This window comes from Vigna unguiculata, chromosome 7 (assembly GCF_037176805.1).
Source record: "Vigna unguiculata cultivar grain cowpea cultivar isolate G323 ecotype 2 chromosome 7, ASM3717680v1, whole genome shotgun sequence".
Lineage (NCBI taxonomy): Eukaryota > Viridiplantae > Streptophyta > Magnoliopsida > Fabales > Fabaceae > Vigna > Vigna unguiculata.
The window spans coordinates 47,682,662-47,703,180 of record NC_140798.1 but is presented as its reverse complement, the minus strand read 5'-3'; the positions used below and the strand labels follow the sequence as shown (position 1 = coordinate 47,703,180).

Sequence of the window (20,519 nt, the reverse complement as noted above, 5' to 3'; positions counted from 1 at the left end):
TTGAACTTGGACCTTTAAATGGCTAGGCTCAACCCCTCTTTAAGACAGAGTTTAAAAATAAAAAAGGGATCTCGCACATGAAGGTGAGATTAATGTATGTTGAATAATCTCATCTCATTTTTTAAATAAAATGCATTCTCATCTTCATATTTAATATAATGAATATTTTTCTTTATCTTTGTCCAATAAAAAACGAGTATACTCATATTTACATATGAACACACTATTATTAATTAATTTCTTTAAAAAATAAAAATTACAATAAAAATATGATATTATTAAATATTTAATGTAAAAAATATCTATATTTTTTAATATTGAATATTAAAATAAAAATTATAATTGTACAAATATTAATAATAGTAATAAGTAAATGTAAAATGATTATATAAACAGTATAAATATTTCTAAATATATATTAAAAACAAGTTACCAAATTAGAGACAAAACAAGAACAAATATAAGTTTTTTAAATTAACTGATAAACAAAAATAACAATATAGAAAGAAATAGGATATCTACATCCTAGTTATTTCCAAATTAAAAAATTGAGTAGTATTGAGATTTTATTTATATATATACTTTAGTAGTGTGAAATTCTTTATTAAAATAAGAGATATTAGAATAATATTACTACAACAATTCACAGAGAATTATTTTCAATAGTATATACACACTATTTTGTGAAATAAATTTAATATACGGACATTTTCGTTGAAATATGTATAAAATTATAAAATGATATAATTATAAATAGTAAAATTATAAAATTAAAAACTATAAAATTATTAAATCAATAAATTATAAATTTATAAAATAATTAAATTAATTTTTTTTAAAATTATAAAATTATACAATTTTATAAATTTATAATTTATAAATTTTTTATTTTGTAATATTATATATTTTTTAATTTTATATTTTATAAATTTATAAATTTTATTAAATATAAAATAATTTTAGATAAATATAATAACAAAATCTCAAATTCTTGAGAGATAAAAGAATATCCTCATCATTATTATAATAATTTATATAATATATTATATAGCAAAACTCCTGATATATAAATAAGATATATGAAAAGTTTTAAAATTTTAAGAAATTAATAAATTATAACAATTGAATAAAAAGTTATCCAAATTTTTTTAAATTTATCAAAAATTCAAACATATTTAAACCTATATTTGTAAGTAATAATGTAACTCGTAATTTATCATATTTATCTTTTGTTAGATTTCCAGGCTTCAAAGATTTGATTTTAGAGAGTTGTAAAAATTTTATATAGAATGAGTGAAGGTATAAAATAAAATTATTTTAATTGTTCTAGTACAACAATATATTATATGAAGCAACATGATAAAAAAAATACTCATAAATTTGTAAAAGTATCATAAATCACAATTTATAATAAAAGTTTATATATATATATATATATATATATATAAGATAAAAAAATGTAATATACCATATTTAGGTTCAACAATAATAATAATTAAGAATAATTAACAATTACAAATATTTAAACAAAATAAACTATAGTGATAGTTTTAGAAACATTTTTTATGAGCGGAATAAATTATCTATCTATCTATATATATAGTATTTAATTATTTGGTGTACATTTTTTTTCAATTATTATTATTTTAAAGTAAAATAATTATATTTCTATTTTTACCATGTTAATTTAAATATAATTATTTTTCTATTTTATGTTTTAGTAATTATTTTTAAATTTAAATAATTTTTTATAATAAAAATTATATAAATTATCTTTTTATAATTATTTAATTTTTTTATTGTTTAATAATTTTTATTGAAAGAAGCGGAAACACGTCTCTTTTTATGCACTAAAGATTAGTCACGACCTATGATTTATAATTATATAAAATATATTTTTTCATATATATATATATATATTTATATTATTTTCTTAATTAATATATTTTAATTTAAATAATTATTTATAAGAAAAAAGTTATTTTTTAGTTTTATTATTTTATAATTATTTTTTATAATTTTAATAATTATTTATAATATTATTTATATATTTCTATATTTTTATTTTGATAACTAAAATATATTTTATTTATAATTATATATATACTGTTTTTTATTCTTTTAATTACTATTTTAAATTTAAATAATTTATAAATATTTAAAAAATACGTATACCGTAAACATAGTATACGTATTCAAAATCTATATATAAATTACTGGATAAATTAAGTGTTTCTTGATATAAACATTTTAGAAAACATATTTAAGATAGAGTTTAATTGCGTAAAGATAAACAGTTAAGTTTAGTTGTAATTAATTTAAAACTTGGATGCAAATTGATAATATTTTTTATTTGAATTATTATAAAATGACGTTTTTGGGCAACTTGCAGGATACTTTATTCTTGGTCCATTGAATGATTGAAATAAATAAGTGATAATGAAATTAGGTTAAAGATTGGAGGAAGGAGACAGGAAGGTCCAGTTGCCAGTGGGAAAGAACCACAATAAAAGTCACCACTTTAAATCGGACGGAGGAGAGCAAAGGGTAGAATATCAACAGAGGAGAAGAAGCCACGTGGAGGGTAAGAACACATGGCGATACGTTAGTTGATGCGTCACGTCGGTGGAATAGAATATATAGAAACGAAGATAAGTTCCCCTTTTCACAAAGTCAATAAAATCAGCATAAAAACGCAAACCCTAATTTTTTCTCTGTAGATAGATACACACAGAAGAAAGAAAGAGATTAGAGATAGAGAGAGAAAGAGATTCCTTTTTATCTCTTTCTCGCTCGTTCCTTCTTGGTTTTCCACTTTGGTTGTTGTGTCGTGGAAGTTGCAGAGCTTGACCTCAACCCACACCAAACCAAACCCTTTGTTTTCTTTACCCTCTTTTATTTTTTCCACAACCAATCAGGTTCAGGTATCTCTTCGTCTTTATCAACTTCTTAGCTTTCTTCGTCAAGATCTGGCGTTTTTCCTTTGCTCCTCCTTGAGTTTTCTGTGCCCTGCGATTCTGGTTATTTATTTTTCGCGATGATGCCGTGCCCTACACTTTATTACTTTTGTTTCTAGGTCTAGGTCTAGATCTGATTCCACGCCACTGGATTCTGAGACCTTTTTCCTCGGTTTCATGGGTTCTCTCGGTTCAAGGTCGTTATTCTAACTTTGCAGTTGAAAGGGGTTCTTCCTGGGTTTCTGCTTGATTTGATGAACGACGATGATGTAATCGAGTGGATCTTTTTTCGTCTTATGATTGAATCTTGTTTTGGTGAATTTTGGCGTTGTGGGTCGTTTTGTGGTGGATCTGTTCATGGTAATTTGCTTGGGTTGTGTTTTCTGCTTGTTGTCTGCGTTTTGAGGTGATTATGAAGTGTTTATAGAGACTGGCGTGGAGTTTGTTTGTTATGATTGTATGGGGCAGTTAATTTTGGATCTAAGGTAGCTTTATGAGGGGATTTGGTTGACCAGAGGCTTAATTAAATTTGCACACGGGTGTTTTGTTAAATTGTTTTTGGCTTTGATCACAACCAGTAATCTGTCCAAGGGAGTTTACGATCTTCTGTCTTTGTGGTGTGTTTTGCAGGTTGACGCTACTTCTTTGTCTTTACCATTGAAGTGAGAGTAAGGCTAGGATTGCTTTACTCTGAAAGAAGAAGCTTTTTAGAGGATAGATATGCCTACGATGGTTAATTCAGTGCCAGATTTTTTGTACCCTACTTCAATAATTTGTTGAGGATTTTGCTATTCAATCGTATTAACTAAAGTTTGAAAGAAGGGTTTTTGACTTGTGAGATTTTTAGAAGACTACTTGGGAGTCATGCCTGTTTCAGGACATGAAGAGGTGTTTATTTCCTTTCTGATTTACAGCTAACTACGATTAGAGAACCATGCCAATTTGTTCTTTTTTGGATATTGATTACTTGATCTTCTATTGACAGACCGGGGTAAAGTCCTATGCTGGGCAATTTAGTGGTTTAATTGCAGGTGTGCCTATCAAGAAAAGAAGATTTCCTTCGTTTCAGCCTTCTTCCTCACCTGTGTCTGAGGAACCATGTTCTCTCTCTGAAGAAACTGAGTTACAACGTAAAGAAAATTCAAGCACTTCTCAAGGATCAACTTTATCAAATGCCAGTATTGCAGGTGCACCAATCAAGAAAAGAAGGTTTCCATTTATTCAGCCTTCTTCGTCCTCTTTGGAAGAGGCTTCACGTTCAGAAGAAAGTGATGCCTTGCGGAAGGAACATTCAAGCACCTCACCGGGTTCAACTCTTTCTACCAGCTCTTCTAGTTTATCTGATGCTAATGGAATCCCTGCGCTTGAAGATAGGAAAGCAAGTACTGATGTTTCCAATGCGACCACGGGCCAAAGCAACTCTTGCTTCCTTATACCGAAAATCGAGGAACCAAACCTTGGTACTCAATCATGTACTTTGGATGTCATGTATAGCAAAGAGACTGTGATACCCAGTGAAAGCAATAAAAAGTTGGAATCCCAAATTATCAAGGGCAATCCTGAACTCTTATTGGCTGCAAAGGAAGGTCTTGCTCTTAGCATTGGAACTGAAGTGAGTAAGCAAAATGTCAAAGATATTTGTAGAAAAGAGAGTCCTTTAGTTTCAGGAAGTTCTAGTTTATCTTTAAGCTTAGAGGAACACCACTTTCCAGCTGTTGAAAATGTGGAGAATGACAAGAGTCGCCTAAAAATAGAGAAAACGGAATCTGTCTCATTGGAGTTATCTTTAAGCAAGGAAGACTGCAGTTCTCACAGTTTAAATACTGATGCTAAAACTGATGGGAACACGACTCCTGTTCATTCTAACAGGGCAAACTGGGATCTTAATACGACAATGGATGCATGGGAAGAATCTGGGACTGAAGCTGGCTTGGGTAAAACATGTGTTGATGGGCTGAAAATTACTGAAAATTCTGTTGTTGAAAAGCAGTTAATGTGCTCTACTGGGATGACACGACCAACAAATGTTCTATCTGTGAAGCCAGTGTGTGAAGAGAGTCAGAAAAAAGATTTCACTTTTCCATCTGCGATGTGTGGACAACAATTTAAATTTGGTGACTCCAGTAATCTATCTCTTACTCCTTTTCTTCAGAAATATGCTGAAGAGCCCTCTAAATTATCTGTTAAACTGAATTCTGGTAGTTCTATTCCCAATGTAAGCTTATCTAGTGTGGCTTCGGCAGCAGGTGATGCAAATACTTCTAGTTTTAGGTTGGTAAAGCCAGAACCGTTTGATGAGAACTTGAAAAAGGAATTGAAGGAAGCTAATACCTCTACGGCGGGTTCATTGGACAGTGTGACTGTTAAACAAGAACTATTTCAGCCTATCGCAAAATGTTCAAAGTTGTCCAACGTTAGCAATTTAATGAAAGCTGATGCTGTCTCAGTTAAACAGGAACTAGTCCATACAGGTAATCAGGAAAAATCCAATGCTGCTGTGAGTAAAACAGATCGGTTAGATAAAGAAGTACAACAAGGATTGGATGACTCTTCTCCTTCACTGGCGATGTCTATTGTGCCCGATACGACACCAATATCTACCGACGCAGCTGGTCCTCAAATGAAACCTGGGTGTACAGCTGAGTTATCAGCCAGTGAAAACACAGTAAGCCAGATTGAAAATATTAGTCCTACGGATGGAGACAATGTTGCGAAAGTTTGTCATGGAGCTTGTTTAAATGCCGAGCAGGATACCATAGAAGCAGTTACTTTGCCTGTGGTTGATAATGGTTCAGAGTTGAAAATTTCTGGTCTGAAAATTTCTTCTGTTAGTACTGAGGAAAAAAATGCTGCCGATCGTGATGCATGCAGATTGAAACTCATGAATGAGCCGCTGTCTGCTGCCCGGGGCTCTGGTGAAGGCTGTGTAAGTGATGAAGAAAAGATAACCCTGTCAGGTGACATGTTGGAGGATGATTCTTATGGTTCCGATTACGAGTCAGATGAGAATCATGCAGTAACTATTCCTGTGGATACTGAGCGGTATGTTGAAGATGATGATTATGAAGATGGTGAGGTTCGGGAACCACTGGATCCTTCCATAGCAGAGGACAACATATGTGAGGTAAGAGAAGTAGAGCACCCTGACTGTAGTAACTTTGTAAATAAGCAGATGGAGAAAGGAATGGTGAGTGGTGAATGTGCCGCTCAATATCAGGTAGTGGAAAATGACAACAAGACTGCAATTCAAAGTGAAATAAATAGTGAAGAAGCTATGGACATTGAAATGCACGAGAGGTCTGGTAAGGTCGTCGACAAAAATGTGTGTTTGCAAGAATCATTGGAAGACGAGAAGTCCAACATTGCTGCTCATGGCAACAAACCAGTTAATGTTTTGCAAAAGAAACCATTAGATCTTTTGGAAGGTAAAAACGTCTCTGAAGCTCTGGTGACAGAATCACTTTCCAATCAAGCTACTGATGGAAGCAATGGGGTTGATGTCCAATGTGCTGATGAGGTTGTTAAAACAACTGACACTGTTAAACAAACTGATCTAGAATTGCCAAATATGGAAGTGTCCGCGAATGCCAATGATGCATCCAAAGATGTTAATAATGGTGGTAATCCAGGTAGAATTATAGATCTGTCTCGAGCTACTAGTTCTTCATCCCCTGGTAAAACTAGGTCCATTCCAGGCAGATCACAACTGGCATCTCGAGCCGGAAGAGATGTATTGCCTGACACACTTGATGGGGATAAATTACACAGAGGAAGGTATACTTTTTAGTAGTATGAATAACTTATTTCTCGTTTATCCACTGAGTAGTTTGTTTGCGTATCCTCAAGTCGTATTCTTCTTGTTTTGGTTTTCAGAGATGATGTATACATTGATGGCCCTCCGAAATTTTCAAGAGAAAGACATCAAGATATCTCCCCTAGAAACTCTAGGTTGAATTTTGGGCGTGGTCGAGGAAGACTCAATAGTCGTCTAGACTCAGTTCGTAGTGAATGGGAATCTGACCGTGAATTTTCTGGCGAGTTTTATAATGGTCCGAATCAGTTCCGTGGGCCGAGGCCTAAATATGCGTCTGCTTTTGCCAATACTGATATGGAGTACAACAATGTTGCACCCGATGGCGCATATGTTGGGAATGGTCGATTAGGCAGAAAACCGTTGAATGATGGGTCTTATATAGCACCAAGGAGGCGTTCACCAGGAGGTAGAGATGGCATCCAAATTGGTCATAGAAATCCAAGAAACATTAGTCCAAATAGATGTATTGGTGATGGTCCAGACTTGGTTGGGGTGAGGCACAATGATAAATTTTTGAGAGGTTTGCCTGAGGATAACATGGATGCAATGTTCACACGGCCCCAGACATTTGAGGGGATGGATGGTCGGTTTACAAGGGGAAATAGGAATTTTTCTTCCATGCCGAGAAGAGGCCTTCCTCGAATGCGTTCCAAGTCACCCATAAGATCTAGGAGTCGCTCACCCGGTCCATGGTCATCTCCAAGAAGGAGGTCTCCTAGAAGAAGATCCCCTGAGGGTTTTGGTGGACATCCGGAACTAAACCATAGAAGATCACCGTTTTACAGGGTTGACAGAATGAGGTCCCCTGATCGCCCTGTTTTCCCTGCAGAGAGAGTGGTGAGGAGGCATGGCTCACCCTCGTTTATGTCAAGACCTTCTAATGATATGAGGGACATTGATTCTGCCAGGGACCATGGCCATCCAAGGTCTGGTCGAATTCTAATCAGGAACCGGAGGTTTGATGTTGTAGATCCCCGGGACCGTACGGATAACGATGATGACTACTTTGGGGGTCCCATGCATTCTGGTAGGTTACTTGAGCTTAGTGGTGAAGGAAACGGTGAGGACAGGAGAAGGTTTGGTGAGAGACGAGGACCTGTGCGTTCTTTCAGGCCTCCATACAATAACAACGTTGGTGAGAATTTTCACCTTAATGCTGAAGAGGGACCTAGGCACTATAGATTCTGTTCAGATGATTCAGATTTTCATGAAAGGGGAGGCAACAACATACGGGAAAGAGACTTTGACAGGCGAATGAAGGGGCGACCAGGAAATGTGCCGCCACCCAGAAGAACAAGAAATATGGATGAGCAGGAAGAGAACTTCAGACACGGTGGTGGTGGTGGTGGTGGTGGACAGGTTTGGAGTGATGACAGTTTTGATGATATTTCACGGGTGAAGAGGAAAAGATTTTGATATCCCCCTCCTAGTCTTCTTCTCATCGATAGTACATAAGGCCTCCTGCGGAATGTTGGAGGAGTATTATGGAATTTACATTTGCTGGTTTTTCACCTACAGAATTAGAGTTAGATTATAATAATACTAATGCTCCTTTTCCTTACTACCTAGTTTAGATTCTAAAAGCATGCGTGCGCATCATCAAATGTTGGCAAAGATTGTAGGGGAAGAAGAAGTAATTATGAAATGAAGGGTTGGTGAAGGAATGAAATGAAGTGTGGCTCCCAATGATGGAGGAAGGATAATGTGCATGCGAGCCAAGCGACAGACATTTTCGTTTTTAATAATTTACTTACTGGAATGATGTTATTGGTTCTTTTCACTTTCCTGTTCCTACCAGCAACCATGGAATTATCAAATAACGCATGCCTAATGGAAGTAGTACTAAAATTAAATTAAAACAAAAGAAAGCTATATTAAATGCAGAAAAATAACATTAAATGAAGTTAAATCTGTCAATTATTGACAGCGACCTCTATTTTGTGGTCAATGGGAGAAGTAACCCACCACAAAATGTCATTGATTCACACCAACAATTAGGATGAGTTTATTCGTATTTATCAATTTTTGCGAACCGAGTAAGTAAATTATTTTAGTGATCATAATAATTCTATAACCATTCTGCAGTACTACCTCTGAAATTGACAGCTACTACTATGCCTTGTCTTCTACCTGCTGCTGCTCTTCAATCCTTAAGGGAACTAAATCAATTATTGTTTTATGACAAATCCAAAAAATCATAATTTAAATTCTCTAAATTTATAGAATTTGCTTAAACCATTAGGCCTCTGAGAGAAATACTATGTAAGGGCGATAAGAAAGAATTAAATTTAATATAAATTCTTATTCAATTTCTAAGTAACAGCTTAGAATAATTAAGAATAAATTAGATGTATTTTCATTTTTCTTCATTTATTAACATACCTTTTTTATTTTGTCATTCTCATATTTTAAAATATTAGCCAATTGTAAGAATGATTGCTTTTATTTTTTATTTTTTATTTTTACTTTTACATGTAAGAACAACAAAACTCTAGGTGCAAGTTTAAGGTAGAAAAGAAAAAGGAAAAATCACAAGTCAAGGCACAATTTATTTATTTTTATTTTTATTATTAGATTCAAACAAGCGTAGTCAGAAAAGATTAATATTCTTAATTTATAAAATATATGGATTTGTATAAACGGTGAATAGCATCATAGAAAAGATAATATTTCTAATTTATAAAATATATGGATTACGTATAAACTGTGAATGGGTGTTTGTTGAAAATTGCATATAATATTCTTCGGGTTTGATCTTTTACTTTTCTACAATGTGAATTGGGTGTTTGTTGAAAATTGCATATAATATTCTTCTGGTTTGATCTTTTACTTTTCTACAAGGATTATATTTAGTAACAGGGAAGAAAAACTTAATAACAATTTTTTTAATATTTGTAATGTGCAAATAACTATTAGTGATAATGTTTCAAATTTTATTTTTGGTGGTTTATTTTTTTTATCAAACTTTTGTATTTTTTTCTTTAAGTTTGCTAAAATTGGAAAAAGAGAATTATAGGTAAGTTTAGCGAAAGGAGCATGACTTTAGTTTATATAGTATTTTTTAAGGCAGAAATTATGTGAAAGAGACAAATTTCAATTCACAACATTTCAAACTAAAGTATCATCTTCGCATGTCTTCTATCAAATTCGAGAACTAAAGTTATGTTATTCCATTAAAAAACAGTAAACTTAACACAAATCTAATTTAAAAATAATACATGTTAAAAAGTCTTTAACATGATTTCTACATAATGAATTCATGTCAAAATGATTTTTTTAAAATTATTTATTTTAATAAAGTAAAAAATTACACAAGCTTATATCAAATATCTATAGTAAATATAAATGAATTATAATAATGATACGATGTATACAAAATAAGAAAGATAAAAGATAATTTATAGTAATAAAAAGCTAATAATTAAAAAAAATAAAAATAATACAGTAAGAAAAATACACATAAACAATTGTAATAAAGTAAAAGAATGTTTACACATAAAAATCATAATTATATCAGATAAAAATTATGGTATTTATAAATAAATAAATAAATAAATATATATATATATATATATATATATATATATATATATATATAAAGATTTTTTTCTTTCGTTTTTTGAGTTTTTTTCTTAATTATTATTTTAAAAGTTAATTATTTTATAAATAATTTATTTTTAATAGTTATTCTAAAATTTTAATTTTATCTGTATTTAATAATTATTTTAATTTTTTTTACGTAAATATCATATTTTTTAATTTATATTTAATTATTATTTTAAAAATTAATTAAATGTTATAAAAATAAATATTATTGATTTAAATTCAAATTTTTATAAAAATTACGAACATTACGACAGAAAAAACAAATAGAAGGAAAATACCAGTAATAATATTTGAGCAGTAGATGAATGGCAAAGGTTAGGGTCTGAGAAAGTGTTGTTCAACCATTGGAACCATGAGAGGTAGTGCTACCAGTCTCTGGCGATTGGCAAGACGAGCGCGTCTTCCATTCCAACCACCCGCGCACTTTAGCAATAACAACACTGCGCTCTCTATCGCACGCCGCCTCTGCGCAACCGCGCCCTTCCGCCGCAATGATTTCTCCTCTTCCCGCCATCCACCACCCTTTCGATTCTCCACCGGTTAGTCCCTTTCTTCTTCCATTTTCCTCAATCTTTCCAATGCAACGGCTTTTCATTTCTCACCTCACAGGGCAACGTAGGACCATGTTCATCCAAACGCAGGCCACGCCCAATCCCTCCTCTCTCATGTTTTATCCCGACAAGCCTGTCATGCAGGTTGGAAGCGCCGACTTCCCCAACCCTCGCTCCGCCATGAATTCCCCCCTCGCCAAATCGCTCTTCGCAATCGACGGTCTCTTTCTTTCCTTTCTTCCTTCGCTTTCCCTTTTTCCTGTTTCGTTAGGGATTCTATTTAGGGATTCTATCGGCTTCCTCCCTCTTTGCCTTGCAGGCGTTACTCGCGTTTTCTTTGGATCCGATTTCGTTACCGTTACGAAATCGGAAGACGCTGCCTGGGAATTTCTGAAACCCGAGGTCTTTGCCGCTATTATGGATTTCTACTCTTCCGGTCAGCCTCTCTTTTTAGATTCTCAAGCCGCCGCCGCCATGGACACCGCTATCCACCAAGTAAGCATTTCTCAATAATTCGTGAGACGCTGTGAGTTGGATTTAGTTGTACCTGTCACCGTTCAGGATTAGAGTTTCTCGGGTATTCAATCCTCGTGGGAGAACAATAACAAAATCCCTAGAGAAAAAAAAAACTGCATCGAGGTCTTATTCAATTCCTAATCTGGGCTTTATTTCGAGTCTTGACCTAACTGAACTTGGAAACTGGTTCTTGAAGCAAGTATTTCACCTCTCACTAAGGATTGGACATCTCGAGTCAGAAGTTTGTAGGATTGGACGTGTGTGGACGGGTGATCGGACCCTGGACTGATATGTCCAACAGCAATCATTGCAAAAGTCTCGTATATCATCTTAGAATTTAAGGTTCTGGTTTGGAACAACATTAAAAGTTAGTTCTTCGTGTGAGAGTTGTCTTTAACTTATATACACTACTTTTTGTCATATTGATAGTAAAGATGAGATCTTTCACAAATATCTTAGATAATCATGTTATTTTAGTAAACATGAGAACAGTATTTTTAAGATTATATACAATGGTCCGAGTGTCCTGGAGTGTGAGATTTGTCTCCGTCTTGATCATGTAGTATATGGGAAGTTTGGTTAGGGCAGAACTAACTGGCATGTATACGTGTTTCAATACAGGATGATTCTGAAACAGTCGCGATGATCAAGGAGCTGTTAGAGACTCGAATTCGGCCAGCAGTGCAAGATGATGGTGGGGACATCGTATATAGAGGTTTTGACCCGTAAGTTTCTTTTAACTTCTTTATTTTAAAAATCTTGAGGAGGAAGAGCATGGATATATTATAGACTAACTTTTGTACAACTTGAATAGAGAATGAGAAAACAGATAGTAAAAGATTAACTTTATTGCATAATTCTTTGGGATCCTAAGGAAATTGATAGTGCAGAAACATATTCCTCAAGTCCTAGGAAATTCTTGAGCCATTGTGATGGCTTTCCCTCCCAGTCCTAACCCCCAATCTAAAACATTCATTCCGTTGCTTCCCTCTTTTTTTATACATATAACATGTCAATTATTCTAACTAAACTAACCTACTTTCCTGAATTGTCCTCAGAGCCGTTACTGACTATACTGTACTGAGTGTTAATATTTGGTCAATTATCTGACTGATATTTTTACTGACTATTATTTTATGTTGTGAATTTCTTCAGAGATACTGGAATAGTAAAACTTAAAATGCAAGGGGCATGCAGTGGTTGCCCAAGTTCATCAGTGACTCTGAAATCAGGCATTGAAAATATGCTGATGCATTATGTTCCTGAGGTAACAAATTTGCCAATATCTTTTTGTGATGAGCACAATGTATTTATTATTTTTATCATATCTGATGGCGAACTTTATCTTCCTTTAGCATTGAATTGTTTTGCATGCTCCATGCAATTTGTCAAGTTAACTCAGTTCATATTACAGTGGTAGAGTCAGGGGACTAATTAAATTATTTTGTAAAATTTGATAATTGTATTGTATAATTTCTAATTTGATGGAGAGCATGTGATAAACACATAACTTGTGGAACATACCTATTAAAAGCTAATTTTTAAAACTGGATAACCAACTACTTAAATACATCACCGAATAAGGTGACCAAGATTGCATACACCTACCTTCCTTCCTTGGATACTACCATCTAGGTGCCTTGTACGTTGAGTCAAAATTGTCAGTTGTTTTTTCCCTCTATTGCATTAAGATGTGGAATATGGATTATACTTACTTACCTGTTATAAAGAATAACTAATCCTAATTTTCAGCAATAACTTTTAGTAGTAGTATCTTTTTGAATTCAATCTCTATCCACAATCACTGTAAAATAATTTACACTAATAGTCAGTAAATGAATCATCATTGATATGACTTTTAATCCTGCTATTATGCATGGCGGTTGATCAAACGGCAGTGCAATTTTTTACACATTATTCATTCTATTTTCTCATATTAAATTTGTTATACATGCATTATAGTATTTATCATTGAATTTAGTCAAGGAGAGTTAATAAAATGATTGCAATTTTATACGAATTATTCATTTATACTGTATTTGCTTAAAGCATTATTTAATGCTGCTTCCCGCACTTACAGGTCAAGGGTGTGGAACAAGAAATGGATGCCCAGGATGATGAAGCAACATTAAGTGGACAAATGAGTAGTTGAACTTTTGTTGTTTTTGCTCAAAAAAGCTACCTGCATTTAGTCTCGTCATGCATGGATTTCACACTCGACGGAGCCAATGCAACGGCAGCACGGGATAGAAACAAAAGTCAGTGTACTAAAATTACATATTTAATAAACCGTGAGTTGGATACATTGTAGTAGGCATGAAATCATCATTCCAAGATACTTGGATCTTGCTGACATAGGATGAAGGTAAATTAATAACACAATGCACAATGTCATTACACAGAGACCAGGTCCTGTACCAATATTTTTCGGCCCCTTAGCTATGATTCTTGGTCATTTGTTCATGTTGAGGTTGTTGGAATAGTACAAGGCACTGTTTGTCCGTTGCATGTCTTCAGACACACCCCTATTTCATCCTTGTAGTGTTCGAATATGTTATCCCACATTTTACTTCTCATATACATGACCTATTTAGGTATTGGAGGTTATTTTACTGAATTAACATATGTTTTGTATTGTGTCAATGGTGCAAATATGAGTTTAGTTTGCGGATTGCAGTATGAGCTGTTAGTGGTGCGGCTCAAAAGAAAATGTATTGTGTTTTGAAGTTGCAGTTAGTGGTGCTGATTACAGTATTACGATGAACAATTTAGATTGTTTCATCATCGTTGAATTAATTCTAAAATCATGTATTATATTAAAGGGATAACATTTTGACTGTAATGAAAGAAAAACACTCATTTGAGAACTCAAACTTTTAATATTTTTCTATTTTTAAATTAACATATTAATGCATGTTATGATATTGTGAAAGTGATTGTGTACACTATATATTTTTTTTTTGTAACACAAAGTTGGATTAAAGTTACATGAGCAACAACATAATCCAGACATTGTTTTATATTATAATAAAGTGCAGTGAATTTTTTATGGAAAAATAATCTCTAAAAAAATGTTAATTTATTAAACACTCGTAAATATAGCATAGATGTTTGGGAAGTGCGTGAAATTGAAAACACATCTATTATGTGATGGGCCTCAAAGATAGAAAACCAAATAATACTAAAGAGTGAGCAATAATACTGCTACGTCCTCATTTTTTTTTTTACATAAGGTAGGTTTACATTAAAATCTTAGGGTTGAGGAAGTGGAATACAAGTATTTCAGTGGCCATGGCTCGTAGGGCAAAATCCTTAGCTTCAGACCAAGTGGAAGGGTCATTCAAAGAACAGTTTCGAAGAATACATGATTATGCTTATGAAATTCTGAGATGCAATCCAGGGAGCACAGTTAAAGTTAAAGTGGATGAAATGCAGGGTGAGTCTATTTTTGGTAGGTTTTACACATGTTTCAAAGCATGCAAAGATGCTTTTGTGCTTTCTCGCCCCTTTATTGGGTTGGATGGTTGCTTCCTCAAAGGGAAATATGGGGGCGAGTTGCTAACTGCAATGGCCAGGGATGCTAACGACCAAATGCTTCCTCTAGCATACGCAATTGTGGAGGTAGAGAACAAAGAGACATGGAAATGGTTTTTGGAAATCCTAGTGGATGATCTAGGAGGACCTGAAGTCTGTGGGGCATGTACATTTATGTCAGATCAACAGAAGGTTTGTATCTGTTCATGGAAATAATTTTATTCACATTATAGCCATGAACTGTATTAATTTTAATGCATATAACTACTGTGAAACAGGGTCTGTTGCCTGCAATTCAGGAGTTATTACCTGGTGCAGAGCAACGATTTTGTATGAGGCATTTGTACTCTAATTTCAGAAAACGGTTTGGTGGCCAGAAGTTGAAAAACCTAATGTGGAAGGCAGCAACTGTGACACACCCTGTGGCTTGGGAAAGGGTAATGAGAGATATTAAAAAGGAGAATGAAGATGCTTTCAAGTACCTCATTGCTATACCACCTAGGTATGTGTTGAAATCTCATTTATTTTATAGTATTTAATATCAACACTGACTTATCATAATGTTTGTTTCTACACAGGTTTTGGTCCAGATTAAGATTCACTAGGAATGCTGTGACTGACACAGTAGTAAATAACATGGCAGAGGCATTTAACAGTGTGCTTGTTGATGCTAGATGCAAGCCTGTTATCTCAATGTTGGAAGACATACGAATATACATGATGAAGATGTGGCAATCTAAAAGACAAAAGCTGGAAAAAATGGAAGGGCAAATCTGTACTAAAATAAACAGCAGACTACAAGAAGAATCCAAAAAAAGTAGATACTGGATCCCAAGGTATGATTTATAAATTGGTTGATCATGTATAACCTCATCTTTGTTGATGATTTCTGCTGTAGAATCTGATATGTCTATATCAATTGTAATGTAGTTGTGCTGGGGGGAAAGTATTTGAAGTTGCACACCTATCAGTGCTAGGTGACAAGTATGTTGTCAACCTAGACACCCAAGATTGCAGCTGTAGGAAGTGGATGATAACTGGCATCCCGTGCTGCCATGCACTTGCTGCCATCAGGTTCTTGAACTTGAATGCAACAGATTATATCCCCCTATGTTTCAGGAAATCAACTTTTGAAGAGATGTACAACTCCATTATCTACCCTATCAATGGACAAAACATGTGGCCCACCACTGATTTTCCAGATGTCATGCCTCCACATAAAAGGATTATGCCTGGGCGACCCAAGAAAAAGAGAAGGCTGGAACAATGGGAGTTGAGGAAAGATGATACCCAATTACGAAAAGGTGGCCATAGAAAAAGATGCAGAGTTTGTCGTGAACTGGGGCACAATAAAACAAATTGCCCACAACTGCCTACACAAGGACAGTCCTCACAGCCAAGTGATGCTCCTCCACAACCAACCCAGCCATCTCAAGAGCCAATTTCTGCTACTCAACAACCAACCCAGCCATCTCAGGAGACAATTTATGCTACTACACAACCAAACCAGCCATCACAGGACCCAACTTCTGCTCCTCCACAACCAACCCTGCCACTCTGATTCACTTCTTTAATGTATATGTAATCTGCTCTTTAAGTTTTAATTTTGATGGCTGTTATTTTGTAAAATTCATTAGCCATTTTTGGATAATTTGGATCACAAACATTTTCATTTTGTAAGTTGGTAAATTCAGGATTATGGTGGACAACAACTTGTTTAATCTCAATTATGAGGATTTTGGTTATTTATGAATTATAATTTTATTAGTACTGACATTCTTGTACGACTTACAATGCAATTAATTGTATTAAGAACATTATTAAACAGGAAAAGTTTATCCAGTACACAATCTACTTAAACAATTTTTTAAAAATTTGGGACCTATTTGAACATCAATTACAAAAGTAGGGACCTATTTGAACATCAATTACAAAAGTAGGGACCTATTTGAACAAAACTAACACAATTGAGGACCTGATTGAACATAAATAACTTAATTCATTCATAATTTTTGAAACTTCGTACATCAGAACCTTCACAATTACAACCCTTTTTTTGTCAATCTTTCAGCATCAACGCCAACATCACAACGTTTATCAACCCAACGATACTAACAACTACGGCTAATACATTAAAGCATTTTTTCAGATCCCTAACTACATTCTCGAGATCTTCTATCTTCATGTTTTGGTTCACAATAAGAACTTCTTTTTCTTCATCAACGTCTTCGTACCACCATTGAAAAAAATTGCAGGAAACACCACCACCTTCACTCTGCCGCTGTTGATGAACAGAAAATACATAAAAGATTCATTAAATCAGACATACCCAGAACAATAGCAATTGATTCAATTAAATCAATCTTACCTTGTAGTTAGCACAACCCCAGAATTTTCTACCCACATTTATCGGAGTTCTTGCTGTCCGCACAACTGCAGCTTGCCCACAATCACAAATAGGTCTTAAAGCTTGAGTGCGAGAAGCGGGAACACTACGCTGCACGCAGTTATTACAGTATGAAGAAGATGATTGGGTCCGAGACATAGCTGCAACAAAGCTTCAACCATGAGCAAGGTCACACACGACGAGATGGCTTCTTCGACTTTTTATAAACCCTAACACTTTCTTTTTTAATTTTCATTTCTTGCATTTAATTAAAAACTTAATGTCATTAACCCCCTAATTAACCATCTCATTATAAAGCAAACACTGACACGTAGGATTAGTATTTCGACACGTAGCAAGGAAAAGCCAACTGTACAGTGAAACGTTATCAATTTAAACGGCGTTACCCAATTAGGACCTAATTATGAAGTCAATGCAATTATACATGCCTTAGAAGCATTTAAATTATTTTTGATAAATAAACCAGAAATAACCATTAGAACTGATTGTGAAGCAATCGTTTCTTATGGGAAAAACCAAATAAATAATGACAAAAAACCTCACAGGCGATGGTTACTTTTTAGAGACTATATAAATTCCGGAAAAATTATAAATTTTGAACATATTAAGGGATCTGACAATATGTTTGCTGATATCCTTTCCAGGTACATCATACAAAAATAAGACTCAAAGAGTCTTTTACACAATCATATACATGAATATGTTACACATCGAAGATCCTGAAATCCCTCCTGGATTCCGGGTCAGGGTCAGAATACAAACATTATGGCCACAAGGAATTAGTCCTAATTTTAGTCCTAATCCTGCCATCGAAATATCTAAACTAATAAAAAGGTTTAAGAGAAAGTTAACCAAATTAAGGAGAAGAAGAAATGAATTATTCCCACATAATCCTTTCCAATATGCTTTTACACTTGCCTCGTACAAGGGCAACATCTTGGTTTTGGAACAACATCTACAGAGGCTTACACATTTTATTGCTTAACCTGTTTACTTCTATATTGCAGGTACACATATTCCAAAATGGAATTTATACAAAACACAAAGAAAGGGCCATCAGGTCCTAAATTAGTAAAGTCCCCCTTCGTGGTGGAACAATACACAAAGTATGGCAAACAAGAATTGCCAATACTCACAAATACCTACCATTATCCTAGTAGAGAAAATACAAATGTCAAATTAAATGTTTTAATTGACAACATATGGAATATTCCAAAATACACAGTTCAAAATGAACACCAAGTCACTAAGGTGAAACAAAGCATCATTAGTGCACTATACAATTTCTGCAATGCAGATAACAAAGGAGTTTTGTTAACTTCACCAGCCTCTCCCTCTGGGAAAGGATTTACACATTATGCCCTAATTACAGGGCCAAACAAAGGAGTTTATACTTCCTTCAAAGACCTCTCTGAGGCAAAACAAGACCAATTTTGGTCTACTTACAAAGGCTTTAATTCTTTAGAAGAAGCCCAAATGGCGTTAAGACTAGAAACCATTGATGAAGAAAAAATAAAAACAGGGCTGACATTTGAACCAAAAACCCAAACACATACCTATGCTGCCTCTTGTAGCCTCTCACCACAAATGAACCCAAACATTTTCCTTGCAAAATTTGAAGTCATACAAGAATTCTTGTTTGAAGTTCATTCTGAAACACAAAATTACAACGGATTATTTGTAAAACCTCAGACATATTTCGACACAAAAACACCATGCCAAGAGTCTTCAGACTATTGCAAAACAGTTACCACAAAATGTACATGCCAAATAAAATTTATTTTTAGAAAGGCTTTAATTGATTTAAAAACCTTCAAAAACCAATTATATAGAGACATAGTCATATGTCCATCACTACTATTAGAAGCAGGATGCCTCCAAACACTTCTTATCACACCTACCGAAAAATTCAGCTCTCTAACCCAAGAGATAAACTCGGTAGTAAACGAAATACAGGCAGAATATATGACTAATATCTGCTTACAGATCACCTCTTCTCCAAAAAGCGCCACAACCCCTGATAGTGTGGCAACACATGTCATAAAATTGTTCACAGAATCAAACCCAGAGGCACATGTCCATCTAGAACATGGGCCCTTGAAAGGATTATCACTCAACAAAGAAAAGCTATACCAGTACCAACTCTGGAAAGCTTACGTTGAAGGGTCAAATTGGAATTTCTCTAGAAAGGATAATACTGAATATATCCTTTTAAAAGAAACCATAAATACCAAGATATACTGGAAGAAATTTATGGGAAACAAATTTCATCCTTTCCCTATAGAAGCCAGTCCTATACTGGTTAAAAGATTCGAAAAAGAAAAAATATACAGAGAAATTTATGAAGGAACAGGAAGCCACGGTAAAGGAACTCATGGATCTTCTTTCCCTTCTGATAATGAAGACTCAGACCAGATACTTGAGGAAGATCCCGAAGACATGATCTCTACGGTAGTCTCCAAAAGAGGACAGTAAAGTGTTCTTACCTGTGACACAGTAATTTTACTCATAACTGGGTAATAGACTGAAGGGTAAAAACACATAACATCCAAATACAGACACGTCACCAGGTGACCCAGACTATAGGTAACCGGTCATTTGAAAACCGGTGCAACAAGTTACAGGTTTCGAATTTTTCTCTATAAAAGAGTCTTTAAGTCCCTTATGTTGGGCAGGAACTCTGAACCCCTCTCTCTCTCTAAAATCCTCACTCCTCTCCACCTCTGCCTTCTCTCTACTTGTACCTCCCCTCTTTCCACTCTTGTATACTTCCAATCATAAATAAACGAGGAATTTCATATCTCTCCCCCCTCCCACTGGAATCTAAGTAAGTGTTTATGGAGTAATTTTTCTTTAGGCATCTACGGATGCCCTGAGTAATATTTATTAAAAGATGCGATAATCATTTAAAGGCTTAAAAACATTTTCTGCACATAACTTTATCTTTCTGTTTATCTTTCTGTTCATATTTTCTGCATGCTGAGATTAAAGTTTATGAGAGAATATCTAACCGGCTCTGCCAGATTTATATTCTCATAAATTTTACCTCTTTTCCTTTTTGAGATTAAAGTTTATGAGAGAATATCTAACCGGCTCTGCCAGATTTATATTCTCATAAATTTTACCTCTTTTCC

General features: G+C 34.2%; 3 protein-coding genes across 6 annotated transcripts; all 3 read left to right on the top strand.

Annotated features, from left to right (window-relative positions):
• Positions 1-2,682: 2,682 nt before the first annotated feature.
• On the top strand, positions 2,683-8,551 carry LOC114190935 (uncharacterized). Of its 4 annotated transcripts, none has more exons than XM_028080017.2 (4): positions 2,683-2,924; positions 3,588-3,845; positions 3,943-6,731; positions 6,831-8,551. In XM_028080017.2, the coding sequence occupies exons 2-4, from the start codon at positions 3,822-3,824 to the stop codon at positions 8,185-8,187; spliced, it is 4,170 nt and encodes a 1,389-aa protein (XP_027935818.2). In that variant the 5' UTR covers positions 2,683-2,924; positions 3,588-3,821; the 3' UTR covers positions 8,188-8,551. The 4 variants fall into 4 exon arrangements, with proteins under 4 accessions (XP_027935818.2, XP_027935817.2, XP_027935816.2 ...); XM_028080016.2 differs by having other exon boundaries at positions 2,683-3,154; XM_028080015.2 differs by having other exon boundaries at positions 2,683-3,226.
• A 2,123-nt stretch (positions 8,552-10,674) lies between these two features.
• On the top strand, positions 10,675-14,087 carry NFU4 (NFU domain protein 4). Its single transcript, XM_028081773.2, has 6 exons — positions 10,675-10,916; positions 10,987-11,148; positions 11,248-11,423; positions 12,066-12,169; positions 12,600-12,711; positions 13,525-14,087. Exons 1-6 carry the CDS (start codon positions 10,730-10,732, stop codon positions 13,594-13,596), a joined length of 813 nt encoding a protein of 270 aa, XP_027937574.1. The 5' UTR covers positions 10,675-10,729; the 3' UTR covers positions 13,597-14,087.
• Positions 14,088-14,300: 213 nt separating this feature from the next.
• LOC114192148 (uncharacterized) lies at positions 14,301-16,710 on the top strand. The gene is made up of 4 exons (XM_028081769.2): positions 14,301-15,170; positions 15,257-15,480; positions 15,557-15,814; positions 15,909-16,710. Exons 1-4 carry the CDS (start codon positions 14,736-14,738, stop codon positions 16,537-16,539), a joined length of 1,548 nt encoding a protein of 515 aa, XP_027937570.2. The 5' UTR covers positions 14,301-14,735; the 3' UTR covers positions 16,540-16,710.
• Positions 16,711-20,519: the final 3,809 nt, after the last annotated feature.

What these genes read in the sequence shown, in the direction of transcription:
- LOC114190935 (XM_028080017.2), top strand. Translation starts at nt 3,822, where the DNA reads ATGCCTGTTTCAGGACATGAAGAG. An exon ending in CTGTTTCAGGACATGAAGAG is followed by an intron (nt 3,846 to 3,942) that starts GTGTTTATTTCC and finishes TTCTATTGACAG; the next exon opens with ACCGGGGTAAAGTCCTATGC. An exon ending in GATAAATTACACAGAGGAAG is followed by an intron (nt 6,732 to 6,830) that starts GTATACTTTTTA and finishes TTTGGTTTTCAG; the next exon opens with AGATGATGTATACATTGATG.
- NFU4 (XM_028081773.2), top strand. Translation starts at nt 10,730, where the DNA reads ATGAGAGGTAGTGCTACCAGTCTCTGGCGATTGGCAAGACGAGCGCGT. An exon ending in ACCCTTTCGATTCTCCACCG is followed by an intron (nt 10,917 to 10,986) that starts GTTAGTCCCTTT and finishes CTCACCTCACAG; the next exon opens with GGCAACGTAGGACCATGTTC. An exon ending in GTATATAGAGGTTTTGACCC is followed by an intron (nt 12,170 to 12,599) that starts GTAAGTTTCTTT and finishes GAATTTCTTCAG; the next exon opens with AGATACTGGAATAGTAAAAC.
- LOC114192148 (XM_028081769.2), top strand. Translation starts at nt 14,736, where the DNA reads ATGGCTCGTAGGGCAAAATCCTTAGCTTCAGACCAAGTGGAAGGGTCA. An exon ending in CTCATTGCTATACCACCTAG is followed by an intron (nt 15,481 to 15,556) that starts GTATGTGTTGAA and finishes GTTTCTACACAG; the next exon opens with GTTTTGGTCCAGATTAAGAT. An exon ending in AGTAGATACTGGATCCCAAG is followed by an intron (nt 15,815 to 15,908) that starts GTATGATTTATA and finishes ATTGTAATGTAG; the next exon opens with TTGTGCTGGGGGGAAAGTAT.